The 20,857-nt window shown below is 31.9% G+C and overlaps 1 protein-coding gene across 1 annotated transcript in view; it reads right to left on the bottom strand.

Annotated features, from left to right (window-relative positions):
- LOC106717086 (glutamate receptor 1) overlaps positions 1-20,857 on the bottom strand; it is a 108,188-nt gene that overhangs the window by 21,896 nt on the left and 65,435 nt on the right. The window contains exons 3-4 of the mRNA XM_014510795.2: positions 17,159-17,286; positions 13,753-13,882 (exon numbers count right to left, since the gene is read on the bottom strand). Of these exons, the coding sequence (XP_014366281.2) occupies positions 13,753-13,882; positions 17,159-17,286 (258 nt within the window). The remainder of the gene's footprint in view (positions 1-13,752; positions 13,883-17,158; positions 17,287-20,857) is intronic.

Below are 20,857 nucleotides of genomic sequence, written 5' to 3' on the forward strand. Positions count from 1 at the left end.
ACCAACTGATAACAGTGTATGTAGTTACATAATAGGATACATTCCATAAACAAGGAACGAATTTAGTCAATCGATTTTCATTGAAAAAAAAACATAAATGTGTTTGTATTTCTTGAGTAAACATCAAAAGCTTAGCTTAACAGACCCTAAATTTATTAAATGTTTGATGTAAGTTGATTTTCTGGTAAAAAATATTCATCCGTGTACACAGACAAAGTGACGGGTTGTGCAAAATACCGATTTAATAAATCGTTGAGCATGATTCATCCCTCGGATTATTGAATCTCGTGTAATATTATTTGAGTGGGCAAATGTTACCGCTTGTCTACCAAGTCAATTGCTTTCTTTATAAAACACGTAAAAAAATCAAATATCTGGCTACCAACGCAACTATTATAACTTTCACCTCCGTTACTGAAATGTATTTGATACATAAAACAGATTTTACTTTTAATGAAATAAGTTTTTTAATGATATTTAATGTCAATTTATAAATTAACTTTAAGTTTAAGTTTACGACTCACTAGGAATCAAAAATTTCAGCTAATAAACTTTTAAGTAATACTGATTTCTTTATTAAGAATCGAATCCTAGTTTTATGCAAATCCTATAATATTTTCTATCATTTTATACCATAATAAATATAATACAACTGGAGAACGGGGATATCAAACAAAACCTAAACAGGATTACAACCTCAAAAAAATGCAAATACGGCGTCACTGATTATCATCAGCTCACTATAAGAACCTACTGAGGGCTCGGAGCCTACCCTAACCGTGACGACTAGGCCATAAACAACCGCGTCGGCTCAGTGCGGGTTGGTTGTCATCACACATATCTTTGAATTTCTTCGCAGATATCGCAGGTTGGATATTTTCCCTTACCGTAAGAATGTCGGAAAAATTGAAAATCGAAAAACACCTTGATACATGGCGGGGTTTGAACCCAGGACCTACATATTACAAATCAAGTACTTAACCTCTGAGCGATCGACGTTTTCCTCCACTAATACAAGAGGTAAAACAATAATAGCTATTCGTATGCATCGATCATGTAATACTTTAATAACAATTTGAATAAGAACACGCTTATAGAATCTACAATAGAATGACGCTGCTTTCTATCATCCTTACATTCGTTAGAACACAGATTCTGTCTAATAGAAAACGGTATTGTAGCGTGTTATAGAGATAACGTTGGAGCGTACGTAAATGCATGATTTGATTCCCTTGTCCTTTTGTCATCATCGGACGTCAAGGCCCACGGCCACTGCCTTTCTTTTGTAGTAGTCGTTACACTGATTCGAGCGAGGCACTTTGCTTTATCTTTCATTATGTCCACGTACGGGAGCGAATAATTTTTCCGAGTTTGCATTTCTCTGTTTGAATTTTCTCTTTTATTTTAACGTAAAGTCTCTTGTAGTAAATAATACAAACTGTAAATTGTTTCCGATTAAAATGTATTATTTGCTACTCAACATATCTCGTAAACGGCAGTTTACAGTCTCATTGCACATAAACTAGTAAAAATAAATAAAAGCTTAAAAAATTATCACATATCGATTACTGTCTCTTCGTAGTGGGTTATTTAATTGATTATGTCAATTATAGTTTCAAAAAATGTACAATGTAACTTTTACATGTGTTAAATCAGTAAAATATTTTTAAATAAATATGTGGCTTATTAATTACTAGCTATCGCCCGCGACTCTGTCTGCGCGTAAAAACCTCGTAGTAAGTAGCCTATGTGTTTTTCCAGACTCTGTTCTACAACTGTACCAAATTTTGTCAAGATCCATTGAGCCGTTCCGAAGATACCATCAAAAAAACATCCATACATCTAATCAAACATTCGCATTTATAATGTTAATAATATTGAGTAAAGATTGCCATATCAATGTATGAAGGTTTGATTACATTATTAATAGTTACCTTATTTGTCCTAATCATTTCTCATTGGCTTTCGCTAGATCATAATATGCTTCATTTATACGCTAGCTTCTTAATAAAAATACTAGTGATTATACGCGTATATAATGTTAGTAAGATTGTCTTCATATAAATGAAGACAATCTTACTAACATTATAAATGCGAAAGTGTAGATGGATAAATGGAGGAATGGATGTTTGTTTGAAGGTATTTCCAGAAAGGCTTAACGGATCTCGATGAAATTGGGCACAGATATAGAATATATAATGTTTTTTTTACATCCACGCGGACGGAGTCGCGGGCGACAGCTAGTTTTCTATACGTTTAAATTTTTCTTTGAACACGCAAAGTATGCCGCGTCATGTTATTGAAACGCCTAATCGTCTAACTCGATACAGGCAACAATGGGGATGTGATCCCACGCATTGTCGCTGCAGAATGGGAAGGATTTACTAAGACTTTGAATAAAACAAGCTACCGCCTCGACTCAGCCGGGTTAAAGCCTCCATAATCACATGGCACGGGTGCTCGCGAGAACGCGTGGCAACTTTTAGAATACACGTCTAGTGTTAACTTTAATCAACTTATTTGCAATTCATTGTTACTGTTATGTTTGTGTAGTATTGTTCATACTGATAGCTATGGGTTTCCGCTTTTAACTATCTAAATAATTTTAACTCTTTGTCTAATTAAGAGGCTGATAGCATTAGCGAGTTTAGTGAACCACTCGAAAATAGCATTACATTGGTCTTTACCGATTCCTTTACCGCATTTATTGTTATGGAAGAAAAAAACTCTATCAGTATCATGGATAAAAAATTCTATTGAAAGTTTACCAGTTATCTTATATTTATTTAAGTTGACAAAAAACAAAAAATTCTCGAGAAAATATAAGCTTTGGATATGTAAATTCAAACCAATTGTTAGCAGATTCTAATAAAGTTCGTCTTAAGCACTTTAAATAGCATTTTTCTTTTATGATTAAGGATCGTTTGTTCAAATAATAATTTAAATAGAAAAATAACACTATAATAACAATATTTTATTAGTATAAGGTCAACCAACCCGCACTTGGCCAGCGTGGTTGACTATGGCCTAGTCACCCCTAAAACTTGGGGTAGGCTCCGAGCCCCTCGGTGGGGACGTATAGTGAGCTGATGATGATTAGTATAAGACTATACGAGTGGATACTAAAACTGCTGAAAACAAAAAGAAACAAAATTTCAATGGCATGTTCACGCGGATATAAAAGCAATAGCAAAAAAAATCGGCTTTTTAAAATAAAACCTTTTTCGTAGTTACAAATGTGTATTTTTTTAAGAACTAATGAGCACTTACGAATACTTCACCTTGATGTGAATAGAGAACGCACTAATTAAAAGTAATAACAAACGACGTTCTTGTATTTATTTAGCGGTCCAAACAAATGTTGTCTTACTTGCTCGTTATGTTACAAGGTTTTATTACCATTTTGCAGTTTTTTGTTTTGTTGTTCGTCAATAAATTAAAACAATACATTCTGGGCGTTGTAGATCTTATATATAAAATTCTCGTGTCACAATGTTCGTGCCCGTACTACCCCGAAACGGCTTGACAGATTCTCATGAAATTTTGTGAGCATATTGAGTAGGTCTGAGAATCGGCCAACATCTATTTTTCATACCCATATTAAGTTTTTTTTAAATGCGCGCGGACGGAGTCGCGGGCGACAGCTAGTTAAAACATCCGAGGAAAAAAATTGGACACACGAATTTTATGTCAATTAAAGAATTTTGATGTGAAACATCTATAGGCTCACTTGTAAATCGAAGTATTGGCGAGGCGGCGCTTGCCGTGACGACGGGTCGCCACGCTATACTAAGGTATACATATATATATTTTATGTTTAGTAGAGTGTACGGTGTGGCGACTGGTCGCCACGCTATACTGAGGTATACATATATATATATATATATATATTATATATATATATATATATATATATATATATGTTTTTTATTTTAATAATATTATCTTTTATGCATATTACTTGTACACACACGATGTTTCACATCCATGACGGCTCACATTTTTTTCTATATCGAAATGAATTGAAGTTCAGTGGCCAAATTAGTTGATAACGAGATAACTTCTGAGAGCGTATTTGCAATTATTTATAGGGATGTAAAAAGCAAGTTAATTTAATTTTGTCGGCTCACTAAATTTCATAAGTATCGATAAAAGATATTATTTAAACGAATTAATTCGCTAAAGTTAATATCAAACTAAACGCAAGTTAAATTCAAAATTATTGAAGCGATATTTTGCTACGTCACATTAAAATATATAATCGAATTTATGTGAACTTCGTAATAATTCACACGTTAAAATTCTTCGTCAATTTAAAATTAAATTTCGCTGGGGAAAAATTTTATTTAGTCTATTTTATAACCTCCGGTCACGGTGTGGATTTTCGATCGGAAAGGTTTTATCGACTATCAATTTATTCAGCGAGTTTAATGTATAAAACCTCCGGATTTTCCGTTCCTATCCTAACCGCTTACTGGGCGGGATTCTTTGAGCTATAATGAATTTTATTGCTTCTGCATTACACTGACCGGAGAAAGTTAGATATCTGGTTATGCTCGCCCGATTTACCTTCATCCATATGTGATTTTAATACGTTTCATTATTTAGATTCATTTCAAAGATTATGTTATCCACTGCTCCTTCCTTCTTACACATGGATTATTATCAATTTAATCAACATAATTGTCGTATGAATTGAAAATTTTAATGAAATTTATCAGAGACATTTACTACATATAAGTCTAATACATGCATATTATTATTAAAAAATTATATCCATGTAATTCTAGTACAAACCCTCTCTAAGATGTACATAATATACCTATATAGTATTATGTTAAAATAATTCCTTATGAGGTAAAGTCTGGAAACGATACATCACAAAGTAGCTCTTGTGAACATTAGTTTATCCCGCGGGAGCTAAGTTCTTTGAAATAAAACGACTTTGTAACCTAGACAACTTGCAGGAGCAATATTCTCATACATTTATACAGGTATGATTTTATTAAATTATGTATGCTGTTTTTCTTTGTAAAACGATTAATTACTTGCAATAAGATATTAGCGCGTCTGTTGTTCTTTTATAAGTTGTATTTCATTTATACCACAAAATAATAAAAATAGTTATTTTTATATAAACAAGGTATCACGCATGTAATCATATAGTGTTTTAATATAGTATGTTTAGTAGGGAAATATTTTTCCCCATTTATGCCAATTGTAAAAGTCATATGAGCTGAAGAAATAAATTAATAGTAACAACTCGCAGTTGACTAAAGAAAACATTAACATTCAAAGTAATTAGCATATTTAAACTAAATTGCAAACTTTGTATCTATTACGCGAAAGCAGTGAACTGTAAATGGGCACAAACTTTCCTATCTGTTCCTGGCTGTAGCGGCTGTTCTTCGTGCTCTGTAGTACACAATGCTTCATCTATTTCTATAGTGATACATGAATTCAAGAAAAGAAAATAACAAGCGATTAGACTTAATATTTTGAACATTCGGATTCGTCACGTATCTTTATAACCACTACAAGTCCGATAGTAAGTTTGAAGTCACGGCAAAATACTATTCAAAAAGTGGCTAAGGCTGTGCTTTCACCGTAATATGTATTGATTTTATCTATGAATGCATGCATGAGGTAGATTTTCCATTTATGTTTACATAAATAGTAGTTTGCTGTAGATTTCCCGTACTAATTAATCGTTGGTTTCCGAGACCAAAATCCTTCTATGATAAAATTGATATGTGTGTTTTGTCTAAGAGACTATTTGTTTTAAACAGGGATTTTGGTCTCAGAAACCAAAGATCAATGCACTAAGTGGGTGCCTTAATTACCAATAAAGATTATTAATCTATTCATTCGTGTCTTACGAAAAGAAGTCTTTAAGTTGAACGAATGGCCGGCCCGCCCAGTGCAATACCACGACCACACGGAAGACAGGCGTGAAGAGGAAGTAATTCTGCGTTTCGTCTGATGAGTGTGGTGCCGGACGTCTTATTTTAGCCTTCTTTCCCTTCCCACTATTTTCAGAGTAGGAAAGAAAGCATGGGAAGGGGAAGTGGATTTGTTGGGGGACGCATTGGAAGGGAAAATGTCCTCTTCCGTCGATTAAAGGTAGGCAACGCATCTGTAATTGCGGATGTCTATGAGCAGCGGTCGCTTCGCTATTTCGGCGAATTTAGATAACCTAAATATAAATTTATATACAAAGAAACTAGAAGTACTCAAATAAAAGTACCGCAATATTTGATTTGACTCCATGAAACTCAGTCCAAGCTTTTTTTCCATTGAAAATAAGAATAGGTACTATGTAGTCGCTATTACCGAGCTGGGGATGCAAAGAGTACGCGCTAAATAGGCAAGAAGCCATTGAGGCTTCAGGGAGGGGCCGTTATTGCCTACCGCGAGCATTGTTACTAGCCGATGCTGCTTTGCATTTGTTAACAACGACTATAAGAAAATAAACATCTCATTTAAAATCTATTCACATTTTACTAAGATTTAAAAGGTTTTCTATATGACTACTAAAATTTGGTTAATGCCAAAATGAGCCATGTCACCCTTAGTAGAGATTTTACGAAAATGAATAAAAATGTGATTGCATTGCCTGCATATTAGTCGTTTATTAGAATAATTTAAAACGTGAACTAAGCGTTGAATTAATACAAAACAAATTTAATCACTTGCTTAAATAAAACCTATATTATGTACTTTTATTAATACTACAAACAGGTAAACATAAAGTATAAAATTTATTATGATGAGGGAAATCTCCTTGAGGATAATCGAAATCCCTTTTTAATCGTCTTCCTGTTATAAGAATCTGACGGAATTAAATCTTTTTATTTTTCATCCGCTTACCGAAGAATTCGTTCAGAATCATTCTGTTAAATAACAGGACAGCAACAGTAATTTGTCTGTACGAAAATTAATTAACAAAATTGTTTTTTTTTGTGAATCATTAATTTGCCAACTAATTTGAAAGTTATTAATAACTATTAGTCGTTCATTAGAATTTCGACTAGTATTCATAACCAGAGATTTTTTATTTTTATTTTTAATTAAAAATAGATTTATGAACTTCTTCTCTACATTAATTTTGTCAGTGTCAAATTCCACGTTCATTCAATTTCCTTAAAATATAATATAACTATACACTCGCAAAGAACATACTGTCATCCATTTTATAGTTTAAAACAGTAACTAATATGACAAAGTAAAGTTGTTTCAGAAAATGTATTAATATTCAAATCGAGTCTTTATCATAAAACTCATAGAAAAAGGCCTTTTTGTTTGAAAGTCGGTAAAAAAAGGTTTAAAGCTTTCTTATATAAGTTGATTTTCTTTGTATCTTATTTCAATTTAAATATCAAAATAGATAAGATTTAGTTTTTTTTTTAATATAATCATGAAAGATGATTAAAATTAAGATATACATAAACTCTACTTAAATTCGTGTCTTTGTAAAAAAAAATACGATAAATTTTGATAAATGCACGATTTAGCGAAAATATAAAATACAGTTAGTAATATGAGATATTCTAACATCGTATAAGTTTACAAACGCGCAATCGGCTACTCGAGTTCGCCGAAATAGCGAAGTGACCGCTGCCCACGCCTATCTGCAATACAGATGCGTTACCTACATTTAATGAACTTCCTCGCATCCTATTGTAATATACATTTTTTAGAACTATATAGTAGATATATTTATATACTTAAATCAGATATGGTAAGTTAGAATCCCGAGTGGGCAGTGCTAATGAGAGTATTACGAATTGTTGCTTACAAAAACTTTGGCGATATATCATGTGTCCCGGTATTTAGTTACGCCTCCGAGGTAGTTGGGCAAAATGTTTACTTTATTTGTTTGACATATCCTTATTTATTATTAATACAAGTGTTTATATATTTATTTATTTTCTATATATTCCTATACGTTTAAAATGTAATTTTATTTTTACTTCTAACATAAAATTTGCACAGATTATTTTCTGTTTTTTATTTAATTTTTTAATAATTTATAAAATACTTAATACGTTGACTATAAATTGCTTTACTTTTATGCTTTATGCAGCTATACTTTTAGAAAAATAAAGGGTCAGGGATTTACTTTGTTTACTTGTTCAAATAGAAAATACGTATAAATAAGACCATCGCTTCTGTGGACTATTCGTATTATCCGTGGGTTTCTGAGACCAAAATCTCTGTATAAAACATATCGTCATTCCTGTCCATTATCTTTGACAAAACAGAGATAACAATTTGTTTTAAACTGAGATTTTGATTTCGACTTCTATACATTTTTATACTACGATATCAATCTACGGAATATGATTATACCAGCCTTCGCCTAAAAGTGAAACCACTGTGTAATTTGAAACTATAAAATTGTATCCTGATAGCAACGGTTTTATTGAAATTAAACAAAACAATTATTTGTTGATAATTACAAAAGATGATGTAAGCCACCTTGTCTAATTGTAGGGCGTATTCTTGGATTCGGGACCTTTTTTTAATGTCACACTTTCTTTTAATGTCTGTTGTAATAAAAGATCCAAATATCTTTTATATCTACCTCTATTCGACATCTGCATCATATCAGGCGCGAACGCCCGTCCTCCTGGTATGACATCCGCACTTACTTTTTATATCTTTTTCATTTTTATCTCTTTAGCCTCTGTATTATTGCTCATAATGTAAACTACTGCAGTATATAGAGATGATTATTCCCTATAGAATTAATTGCTATCAACAAATTTTGATTCAAATTACTGTACTGGAAAATTTATTATGGAAATGTCATTTAAGACTAAAAATAAAATTAAGTCTAAAACTGGTTACAACAACACACATCTCGTATGTTGTCTAACCCCAGTGGAAAGCTAATTTAATTCTTTCACTGTGTATCGATTTATAATTTGACTAACAATTGGCCGCGATTTCGTTCGCGCGGAATTAAATCAAAATATAATCTTATCTCTTATTAATATCGGGTCGCGGGCGAAAGCTAATAAGAAATATAGTCTATGTCCCCCGGAGATAGTGTAGCTTCCCAAAAGTGAAAATATGTTCAGTAGTTTCAAAGCCTATTCAATGCTAACAATCAAATCCTTCCTCTTTATAAAATTAATACAGATTAGTATCGTTACAGACGTCGCTTTTGTTCTTTTTACATGTCGGTTTATGATTATTTATATTGGATCTATTATGTAAAATTGATGCACCAAATTCTCGTTTTACTTGGTATATGGAAGATATTTATTTTATGAACCATTGACGTTTGAAAATGAAGACGGATATGGCGGCTGGGATATAAAATGGAAATGGACCTTTGGTATGTATTTTCTGGCAACTACATGCACACAAGAACCATGTTTTATATGTAAATGCGCTTTTCGTTTGCAAAGTGCCTTCTTGAAGGAGCTGATCCTGCAACTGTGACAGAGAATGAATTTTACTTTGAATAGTTTTCGTCGAAATGAGAAAACTCAACAGAAACAAATATAGTTTCATACTACTTTACATTTTGAAAATACTAACATTGGAATACGTAACTAATTTAAAGTGTTAAAGTAACAACAAAAGTTATTCAATACTAGCTGTCGCCCGAGACTCCGTCCACGCAGAATAAAAAAAAAATCTTCCAGACTACGTTCTACATGTGTGCCAAATATCATCAAGATCCGTTGAGCCATTACGGAGATACCTTCGAACGTCCATCCATACATCCATCTAAACTTAGTAGGATTAATATTTCCGCTTTTGTTTGAATGTGTAATGTCCTTAGATTATTTTACGTTATAAAAAGCATTCTTAATAGGATTAGTATTTCTTTAATGAAGGAATTTCAAATATAGAACATCTTTGTCTTGTTTTTATATAAAATCGTACTTCTTACAAATATTTTACATGCGAATGTGTAGATGTATGGATAGATGAATGTTTGTATGTTCAGTCACGTGGAAATTTATAATTAGATATAGAACATAGTCTGAAGAACACTTAGACTACTAAGTTTTTTTCAATTCCGCGCAGATGGTGTCGCGGGCGACAGTTAGTATTACTTACAAAGGACACCATATGTGCAATAAATACAATATACCAGAATAAACAGTTTTGTTAGTTTGTATTGGAATCAAATTCGATTCATATTCCAAAATTAATATTAGATATTGTAAACCGTTGATTAATTTACAGGAGGAATTTATTAGATTCGATAAGCTAAGATAGTGGTTAGCGTCCTGAAATGTGTTTAATACAAGCTATTTAATATAACATATTAAATTGTAATTTGTGAAAGTGATCTGAATAGGTATATGTTACCATAGAATTCCACTAACACAACACAACACAACAGTACACAGATATATTATCATACTTCTCATTTGTATATAACAGTGTACATAATAGATTAAACATGTTCTTGTAACTATATATGTTTGTATATAACAATACATGTTTTTTCATATGTCTATCGGCATTTAAAACTCGCGGCTTTTGAGTTATACTTTAGAATTATATTTAAATTGGTAACAGAATACACTGTTTTTTTTTAAAAAAAAAGATTAATGGTACTTAGTAAAAGGTAAAACTTCAAAAGATTTTTTTATCAAAAGGAATCACTAAACCGTATATGACGAAGGTTTTCTACGTATCAGAACTTATTTCTTACCGGATTAAACTTTTCTCTATGATATGAATGTATATATTCATATTATATATTAATCTCTAAGTATTAACACGTTTCTTAGCAATGTAACAAGGACTATCGCATTATGCCATATGTTCATCGCAATTTGCTATTACTAAGAGGTCTTGGGAGAACTTTAGCTTAGAAGAAAACCCCTTAATTTTTTTTAGAGAATTGAAAGATTAAAGTGTTTCCGAATGATTTATACTAAAGTAATCTCTTTAAAAAGTGTTTGTAGTAAAAAACACATAGTTAAAATACTGAGAACTTTTTAATTTGGATTATTTACAGCCGAAATGAGTATTCAGTCTTTATGATCTTTATAAATACCGTTATCAGCCGCCCACAAAAATCATTACAAGTCTTAGATAAGTTAAGAAAATATTTAGATAATAAAACTTTCCGATTACCACAAGAGACTTAATGTTTGACAATTTTGATTAAAGATTTTAGGAAAATTAATGAAGAATTTAGGAATAATTAGAATTTTAGAAATTAAAACTTAACGATGTAGGCGTTAATGATGTAGGTCTTTTTTTTAAATTATCGGCAACATGACATATTTTTTTATTAAGCCCGTAACGCCAAAACTACTAAAAGTATTTGGACCGAATTCGGAACATACGAGTAAATAGCTTACAGTCAGAAATAGCGCATGGGTTAGTAACTCACGTTCTTATAATTCAAAGCGAGCGACAGATAACTATATCTGATTAAATAACGTAAAAATAAGAGTACTACAGAGAGAGAGAGTAAGAGTTTATTAGATGCAGTGAAAGTATTGAATCGTTTAAAAAACATGTCAAAGATCACTATCTGCAGCTCTAATTTGGCTATATATTGCTGAAATATTGTATTATTTTATTTTCTCTTATTAATATTTCTATTGTTTTTATTTTTATTTCTTATCACTGTTCGTGTGCACCCTATCGATTTGGTTTACTTAGCTTAATTTCTACCCAAAGGTTGTCTGGCAGAGATCGCTGCTTAGCGATAAGACCGCCTTTTGTGAAAATCCTGTTGTACTTTCTTTTTTGCAACTCCATGATAGTGCACAATAAAGTATATTTGTATTTGTATTTGTATTTGTACTACGTTCACCATCATTGTGAAGCGAAAGATTGTTAAATGATTAATCTAAAATAATTTAATAAAATTAATTATTATCGATCCCACAGTTAAACTATATTTAAGTTTTTGTAGGATGCTGTATTAGATCCTAGGATTAGTAATGTGCTTACTAATATGCTTATCGCTTTGAACCCAATAGAATCTCGCAGCTTTTATCAGATACTAGCTTTTACCCGCGACACCGTCCGCGCGGAAAAAAAAAATAGAAAACGGGGTAAAAATTATCCTATGTCCTATTCCTGGTTCTAAGCTACCTGCCCACCAATTTTCAGTCAAATCGATTCAGCCGTTCTTGAGTTATAAATAGCGTAACTAACACAACTTTCTTTTATATATATAGATTTCTTATCTCGTTGTCTGAAACTGAAGGTGAAAATGGTCATGCTTCGTCTCTTTTACATTGCTATATAAATTTGGTTATATATAAAGTCAACAATGTCTTTAAAAAGGCATTATTTCCTCAAAAGGTTTAAGCAATACAACATATTTGTCTTAGATTTATTTACTAGAGTGAAAGCGTTGTTTGTACTTTTTACAAAAATTCTGAGTGACCAATAGATAGGTACATAGGTAGATATCAGATAACCTTTATAACTCATTAGTACTGGGTTCAATCGGCTCTGCGTGACGGGACTGAGAAGAGGTCTCGTGTTGTAAATACGGTGCAGTCATTACTCGGCGAGCGTGAGAGCTGAAAATATTTTGCCCGTCTCACTGAATTAGCATTCCGGACACGACTGCTTTAAAGAATTTGCCTTCTTTCCTTCAGAAATAAAGGCGTAACATTTTAATACCTATCAGGCTTAGGAATTTTAATGACGCCATTAATATCTTAAGGAATACCTTCGCTGATAATATGTAAATATTATTTTTCCTTAAATTTATTTTCACTGACACAAAATTATTTAAAACTTCATTTGAAAATAAATTCATGATTATACGTAAGATGTTAAAATTACATTAACTAATGTCAATGGCTGCATTTAAAGAATACATTATATTAATTAAAGTTGAGATTTCAAAATCGATGCGTTGCCTACACTTAATCGAAGGAGGAGGGGACGCACAAAAAGAAGACATACATCTCCTTCTTATGCGTCCTCTCCTCCGTCAAATCCACTGCTCCTTCCTATCGTTTTCTTATAAGAAAAGGATGAGATGTGAAAAAGGACTAAAATCAGGCCTCCGCCATGCACACTCCTCAGACTAATCGCGGAATTACTTCCACTTCACGCCTGTCTTCTGTGTGGTCTTGGTATTGCATAGGGCGAGCCTGTCCATTTATGTTACAGAGGTTGCTGGCGTCGGTTACATCTATGTTCAATTAGTTATTTATTAAAATGTACAAACAACATCCATTAATTAAAATTATGAAAAGTTATAGATTATTGCATAATATTTAGACTACTTAATATAGATATTTAATATCTTAAGTGTTTTATGTAATGAATTACGTAGGAAGCAGAAAATATGAGCCGAGGAAAATACACCTGGCTAAGAAAAAAAGGGAATATTTACGTAATCGCTGACAACATGTCACTTTTATGATATACCTTTATCTACTGCCGCAATACACTCTAAATTTCTATCGTAGATGACTATGATTATCAAAGACATTATTTTAATTTAAACACTTATTTTAATAAGTGTTTACTCAAGCAATAATAATGCAATATTATTTTCATTTACACTGTCTCTTCAAATTACAATTTTTGTGTGTAAAATAATCTACTCAATCACTATGTCTATATAAAAGAGAAGAAATTGAATGAATGAAGGTTTGACTGACAGACGGAACGACTGACTGACTGGGTGACATCTAATTCGTCAAACGAGTATTTCAGATAATCAGATCGATGTGGCAAGTCAGCAAATTATTCTCCTGTTAAAATCGAAAGTGAAAAATAATAAAAACTTACCATCATGCGAATCATAGATGAAAATTACATTTTTCCATCCGTAGTAAGTGATTGTATCTATTACAGCTTGGTGGTAGTCCGGACGCATGCTCACTGCGTAGTCTTTCAGACCCGATGAAGGCGGTATCACCTATAAAGATAAAAAAATTAAATTGCGTACTGAACAATATTTTCACAACATACCCTAACAAAGTTTTTAATGGAAATTCAAAAGTTGACTCCAATGAAAAAAGCTTTCGTTTTAAAAAATCTTAACTTAAATTTTTCTTTTAACCATACCTACATTGTTAACTTTGATTTTCTTCAATTCATTACAATACGCAATTTATTACATAAAAATATAAAGTATCGTTTATTCTTAGGATTTATTGTGCGATTAAATATATATTAAAAAATTAGTCACAAAAGAGACAAAACAATATGTATATGTTCGGTGTTTATTAAATGTTACATAACATTTTCGTAACATTATGATAGAAAAGGTATAATTACACGTAATTATTTTATAGCATCGCCGCAATGTGACAATTTGCCAGATGGGACTTGTCGTTCACTGGAAAGTTTATTCTTTGTTCTACGTAGGACTAATGCTCGAAGGATTTTGAATTAAGAAGCGAGATGTGGGTTTCGCTTTAGATAAAACTCATAACCGTGAACTGTTTTGTTGACTCCAGGAAACAAAAGAAAGACTTCTTTTATTGTTTGTTCAGAGTACGGGTGGTTGAATTGCGCACTTACTTCCGGTAATGTAGTTACATTGTTTTTGTTTTTCATTATTATTTTTGGTGAAAATACTGCGAATATTTATATTGAGTTTTATATACCAATTTTACAATAATTTTATATTTACGCTTGATGTTATTTTATCAACATAAGCAACCAATATTAAATTCTTGCCTTTGATTATGAGTTGTCAGAACAGCTCAACTTCTTATAAAAGAGAGAAGTCTTTTTACTACTCGTTTTCGGAACTTCGTAATAACTGTGCACTATTTCGGAACACTTAAAGTATATTTTGAGCCATTTTGTTGGAGGAAACGTTTGCGGTCAACTCAGCGCGGAAATGGCACACTGTGTAGGAAAGGAGTATTTCAAAGCTGAAAGCAATGACGTGCACTGGCTTTGTATTGCACAAAATGCATGTAGATACAATGAATGAATGTAAATAGACAAAGAATATTTCGACTCATCCAAAGAAATTAATTTCAACTCTAAAAGTATCTTATAAGTTATGTAACATTTGCCGTCAGATGGATCGATATTTTTTTTAGTAAATTATTAAAAAAAAATTACTAGTTATAAATCATAAAGTTTCTTTTCCCCATAAAATTAAGGTATTTTCATCTTCAAGCTTTAGGTCTTTTAAATAAAGTAATAAATATTTTTATAAATTAAGTAATTCTCAATAAATATCACATTTACAATCACCACAATTAAAAAAAAAACTAAATATTAATTAAAAAATCGAAAACAAGAAATGATTTGGTCGCCTTTTGCGATGAAAACTACAAACGGATATACAAACGACAACGTGTTCTCGAAATAAGTGTTTGTTCTGTTGGCAAACAATTTCCGCAATTGTTGAGGGGATGTCCTTGTTTAATTTTAAAATTACGTGGCAAAATATTTTCAAAATATTCGAAATAACGAAAATAATATATGTAAAGAGAAAAGCCGTCCGAAAATAAACATTAGAAATAATAATTTAACTCTTGTTGCTATTTTTATGAACGATTCACAGTAAATTTCTATTATAAACGTACTATTCTTTAAACCACAGCAAAAATACTAGTAAAAAAACTCGGCAAATTATTAATTGTAGGTCCACTTATTATTATAGGTTCTGTTCTAATGACAGGTGTTTGAGAATATATCTTTTGTTTGCTTTCCAATTCAATTTGAAGTGTAGTAACGTAAAGTAATATTATCACAAACACTACGGGAGACGGTAAACACCTGATGTCAGAACTCATACAACTTTATGTGCGAACTATACGGAGCCGTGAGAAGTGATCGTAGATCCAATAACATTGAGAGCACAAAGCGCGAAGTTATATAACATTGGTGCAAACGTAATTTGATATTATTTTCTGCTTGAAATTCAAGATGTGAAAAAAATTTAGACGTTTTCTTTATGGCATTTTTATGTACAAAATCTCGCGAGGTAATAATTTCCTCCCTTTTAGCTTGATTATAGTTAGTCTTATATGTTTGGAGTTATGTTTCATCTATTTAAAAAGCTATTCGTAATATGTCACCTGCTGGCACTAAAAATAATACTCGTACTGGTTTACCTACTGTTTCGTACAATCTCACGTCTCTTAAGACATGCATGCCACTTGACATGCGCCTTTCATACAGGTATATTAGTAATCTCATTAGACTGTTCTGGTCCCTCGATTTTGAATATTTAAAATTAGGGTTAACATTGTAGTTTATTTTCCGTATTTTTTTTTGCTAATACTGAGCAGTATTGTGACGGAGGGCATACTCATACAATTAGACAAGTCTGCTATCACTGCTGTAAGTCTTGGTGTAATCAAAAGAGAAATTAGATAAAATAGTTTAGAAAATTCGAAAGTGCAGGAGTACATAGTTAGTGACTTTAAGTTATATCAGTTGTGCATTATGTGTGGGTTTCCACTGCGCAATAAATTTTTCGCCGATGGAAACATGACCTAATATACATCAATGAATGTGATAGAAACAGTACAGAAAGGGAGACCCATGACCGATGGACAATACCGTCCCAATGTACATAAACGTGAAGCGGTGAACCAGATGCAAATATTTGATACGTGTACACAGATCAGCTTAATTCGAAACTAAGCTGCGCCGAATACGTAACTAAACAGTGGCTTAGTTAACAGTAAACAGTTTACGCTTGATAATAGGACAAATAAATCACGGACAATTTTATGTGACCTACACAGAATCCTACCAAAACACTATTGCGAATATAAATCAGTTTATACATATGTAGTATGTTCACGTATTGTCATTTTCTTAAAATACCATAGTTTGTGTAATATTATTTTTTTCGAACCAAATAAAATTAAGAAAACAAATAATCTAAAACGATTTAAAAAGAAACACTTATTTTTCAAGTGTTATTCTTCTATTGTTTTCTATGTTAGTGCTTTTTATTTAATATTTTTTTTTGGGGATTTTTGACCGTATCGGTCAGGTCAATTCTATAGTACCTGTACCATATTAGTGCTCGTTAGCAACGATTGAGTATCCTCTTTCTTTCAAAATTTACCATTATCTTAATAAATAAATTTATCCTTATACAATTTCATTTCTAATTGAACATTTCTTATTTTTTCATATCATACATAATCTCTACAAATATTAAATAAAAATTAAGCATTATATGAATAAGTATAATATACTTATGATATACCTTTTCTGGGAACCAGGGCGTGATGAAAGGCAGCTGGAAGGTGTTGGTGTAAGAGTGAAGGGTATCGAAGGAGTCGGCCATCACCGCCCCCAGCATAGATATCACATTCCGGTTGAACTGGTTGCAAACTGAAACAAAAGAATTATAATTTTGTGGCATGAAAATATTTTTACAAATTTTCAATCTGTAACCTTGACTTCCACAGTTTTTTGGTTTTTTATTTTTCACCATTAATGGTGTTACATTTTCCGGATAGGAGGGAGAGGAGAACATAGTCGGGCGAAAGTTAGATTTAAAGTTTTTCTAATTACTTGAGACGGTATTTGTTTTTAAACAAACCGTAGGACGCAACTCTGCAACTCCGAAAGATCTGATACTATAGTTGAGACTTACTTAGATTTAAGTTAGTAAATTAGTGACGTTGGTTATCATCTACTTTAGGATCAAATAAGTGATCAATTAAAATGTATGAAGCTGTTTTATTAAACAAACTTTGAATTTCGACAGGAAACCCTCTGTAAATAAATAATAATAAGTTTCCAGAATTTCATAGTCCTTAAATAAATGTTCTTTATTTAAATCCCGTTGTATACAATTCGAAACGAATTGTTATCCACCTAATTGACCGGCGTTTACAATTTCACCCTTCACAATCCTGTACTGACAAGGGGATACTTGTCATTGTTTTCAAATAGTTAACTACTTAATCAACGGGTCCCCTTATTTTGTGGAGCTACAGCTCGGGTAGCCTGTCTCTAATTGCCCTCGTTTCTACTGAAGGCTCGTTCTGTTTTTATTCTGCCCGTAGCTATGAGGTACAATCAAATGCCTGCAATACACTTTTCTCTCTATACATTTTCCTATTACTCTGTTTGTAACATCTGCGGCTATTCTAAATCTATTTCAAATAAAGCTAAGAGACGAATACTTTTTTGATGAAAGTCATTAATTGAAAAGTAATATATATATGGGATGGATGGATAAGTCTTTAACATATAATTTTTACACTATGATTGTAATACATAATTATGGACAATGTACTCAGCAATAAAAAATATCGAATAGATAAACACAAGTTTTAATATTTTAAATATACATTTACTATGTTAATATTAGAGACCTGTCCTAAATTGTTTGTGTTTGTTTAAGGCGCTTTTCTATCAGTCTTAACTCAAAGAATATTTCTGCAGTTTTCTCGTAACCACGAAATATTTCCGATCTGTCATCCTGTCATTTAGAAAGTCATTATTTCACGTTTTTGTTCACACATTTTTCTTAGATATGTTATCTAATTGCATCTTTAGTTTGTTTTGTTATAACAGGAAACGCCGGGAATATTAATGTGACAATGTAAGACTTGAATATTTGATATTACTCAAGCACTAAGTTTGCAGTTATAACGTAGGTAGCGGGGAGATAAGCTCAGTCAATAGTTACTCCGAGTTCGTACTCCAGTAGTAAGTACAACTTGATTTATATACGTTAATTTATGTTTAATGTTACATTGTTACTCTATTGCTTGGGGAATATTATCAACAGATTTATCTATATGAGAAATGTGAGGGAAATTATTGTAGGTGTATTTAATAAATGAGTACTAACGCCTCTGACTCTAGAGTTCTTGAAACATATTTTTGACACAATTTTGATATTGTTTCCTTCTATTAAGTTGTTTTTTTTAAAGAAAACAAATAAAGTAACTTAAAGTTGTTGTTTTTTTTTCAATATATATAGTAAAACAGTAGTAAACATACCATTAAATACAAAACTTCCATAGTACAGAGTTCTTTATTGCGACGGACATTAATATCCGGCAGCGTAAGAAAGCTTGTGAGATTTAATTCGAAATCCTTTCTCCTTAAATCTTATATATATAACAAAGTATAATTGAAATTGCTGTATGTTTTGTAAAAAGATTACAATTATATTAATGGTTAGTAGAAAATCTAAACTAAACGGATTTTTTTAAAATATCAAAATTGAAGTAGTTTGGGACAAAGGTAAAAAAAAAGTCAAAAAAAGAGGATGGTAGGTTGTATCTACAAATTTATAAAGCTAAATAAAATTTCGTTGGATATTTAATCAAATAATATAAAAGATGTTACTTCAAAACGTTCAGTACTTTATTGATATTAAACAATTCAATTGCCAGTTTTTGTATTTCGTTGAGAGTATTGAAAAAGGTTTTTTGAATCATCTTTCCCGCCACGCACGCATTAGTGCTCTCACTACTTCCAAATATTGTTGAGGGTATTCCTGTTGAAATATGGATGCGGTAATAAAAAAAAGCAAATATCGTCGGTGTGGCCGCAGGGGGCTGCGAGCATGCGGGTCACGTCTGCTAGCATCACAGACGCCTCGCACCCTCAGATACTCGCCTCGAAACTGTTAGTCCTTATAAGCGTTGCGTAACTTCGTAACCGATATTCTCCATTTAAGTTTTGATAGCTTTTGTCTAAATTGGTATTAGATTTGAAACATTTGATATATTGTTTGTAATAAAATATTTTTGATAAATAGCAATTATCTATATTTATATTAATATAATAAAGAGGAAAGATTTGTCTCTGAAACTACTTAACTGATTTGAAAAAATTATTTCACTGCTGGGAAGCTACACTATTCCCGGGTGACAAAGGCTACATTTTTTACTAGATTATTTGATTTCCACACTGACGAAGTAGCGGGCAACTGCTTGTTATAATTATGTGTGATATATACACTGTTGCGTACAAAAAACGTTAAAAATAGCGTACACGTACAAAACTTAGATAAGATATTGAAATTAATCGGTGCTAACATTCTACCCTAAGTACAGTCTTTTCGTGAAGTGACTCTTAACTAATGGAACAGTTTTTGTTTGTGTAGGGACGCACTATTTGGTGACTTTTTCCATTAAGCTCTGCGGTGACTTTGTCGCATGTAAAGTAACTTCTAAAATTTCTACCACTTTAGTAAGATCTTCAAGTTGGTTTCTATCTTCATTTCCCCAACAGTAATGCTATATTTACAATAGCAAAAAATGATTAGTTTTTGAGGAATAATGGTCGTATTGTCGAGGACGTTTATCTCTTACCCATTTCTGTTAAACGTCACGACGCTTTCAATGTAATTTGTAAAAAAAACTTGCCCATCATATTTATCTTACTACTCGCAATATTATAAATGTTTGGATGGATGGATGGACGTTTGTTAGAAGGTATTTTCAGAACGGTTCAACGGATCTTGATGTAATTTGGCATAGACGTAGATTATAGTCTGAAAGAATATATAGGCTACTAATTGTTTTTTTTTTTTCAATTCCGCGTGAACGGAGTCCGCGACAAATAGTGAAAAATATATATTTTAAGATTAATTTTGTTGCAGTAAAGGAACGTATTAAATTATAATTCTTAAGATAATAGTTTGCTAAAAAATTCGATAAGTGGGAAGCAAATTATTTTCTTTGGGTAGCCAGTGATGGTTGTAGACCTATCGCCGGTTGTGTAATAAAGGATTTAACTCGTAGTAGTGTTATAATGCACATGGAGTATCCTGGTTCGTATAGATCCTTAATGCTTCCGCTCCGCCGGCAACTGTCGAGCAATATTCGCCGCTCCACAATAAAGCTCCGGTGGCTTGCTCGTGTTCTGTCATAATTTTCATGCAAATTATCTTTTTAAAGTGAACTACAGCCTGTTTTATTTTCATATCAACCCG

The sequence above is a fragment of the Papilio machaon genome, chromosome Z (genome assembly GCF_912999745.1).
Source record: "Papilio machaon chromosome Z, ilPapMach1.1, whole genome shotgun sequence".
NCBI lineage: Eukaryota > Metazoa > Arthropoda > Insecta > Lepidoptera > Papilionidae > Papilio > Papilio machaon.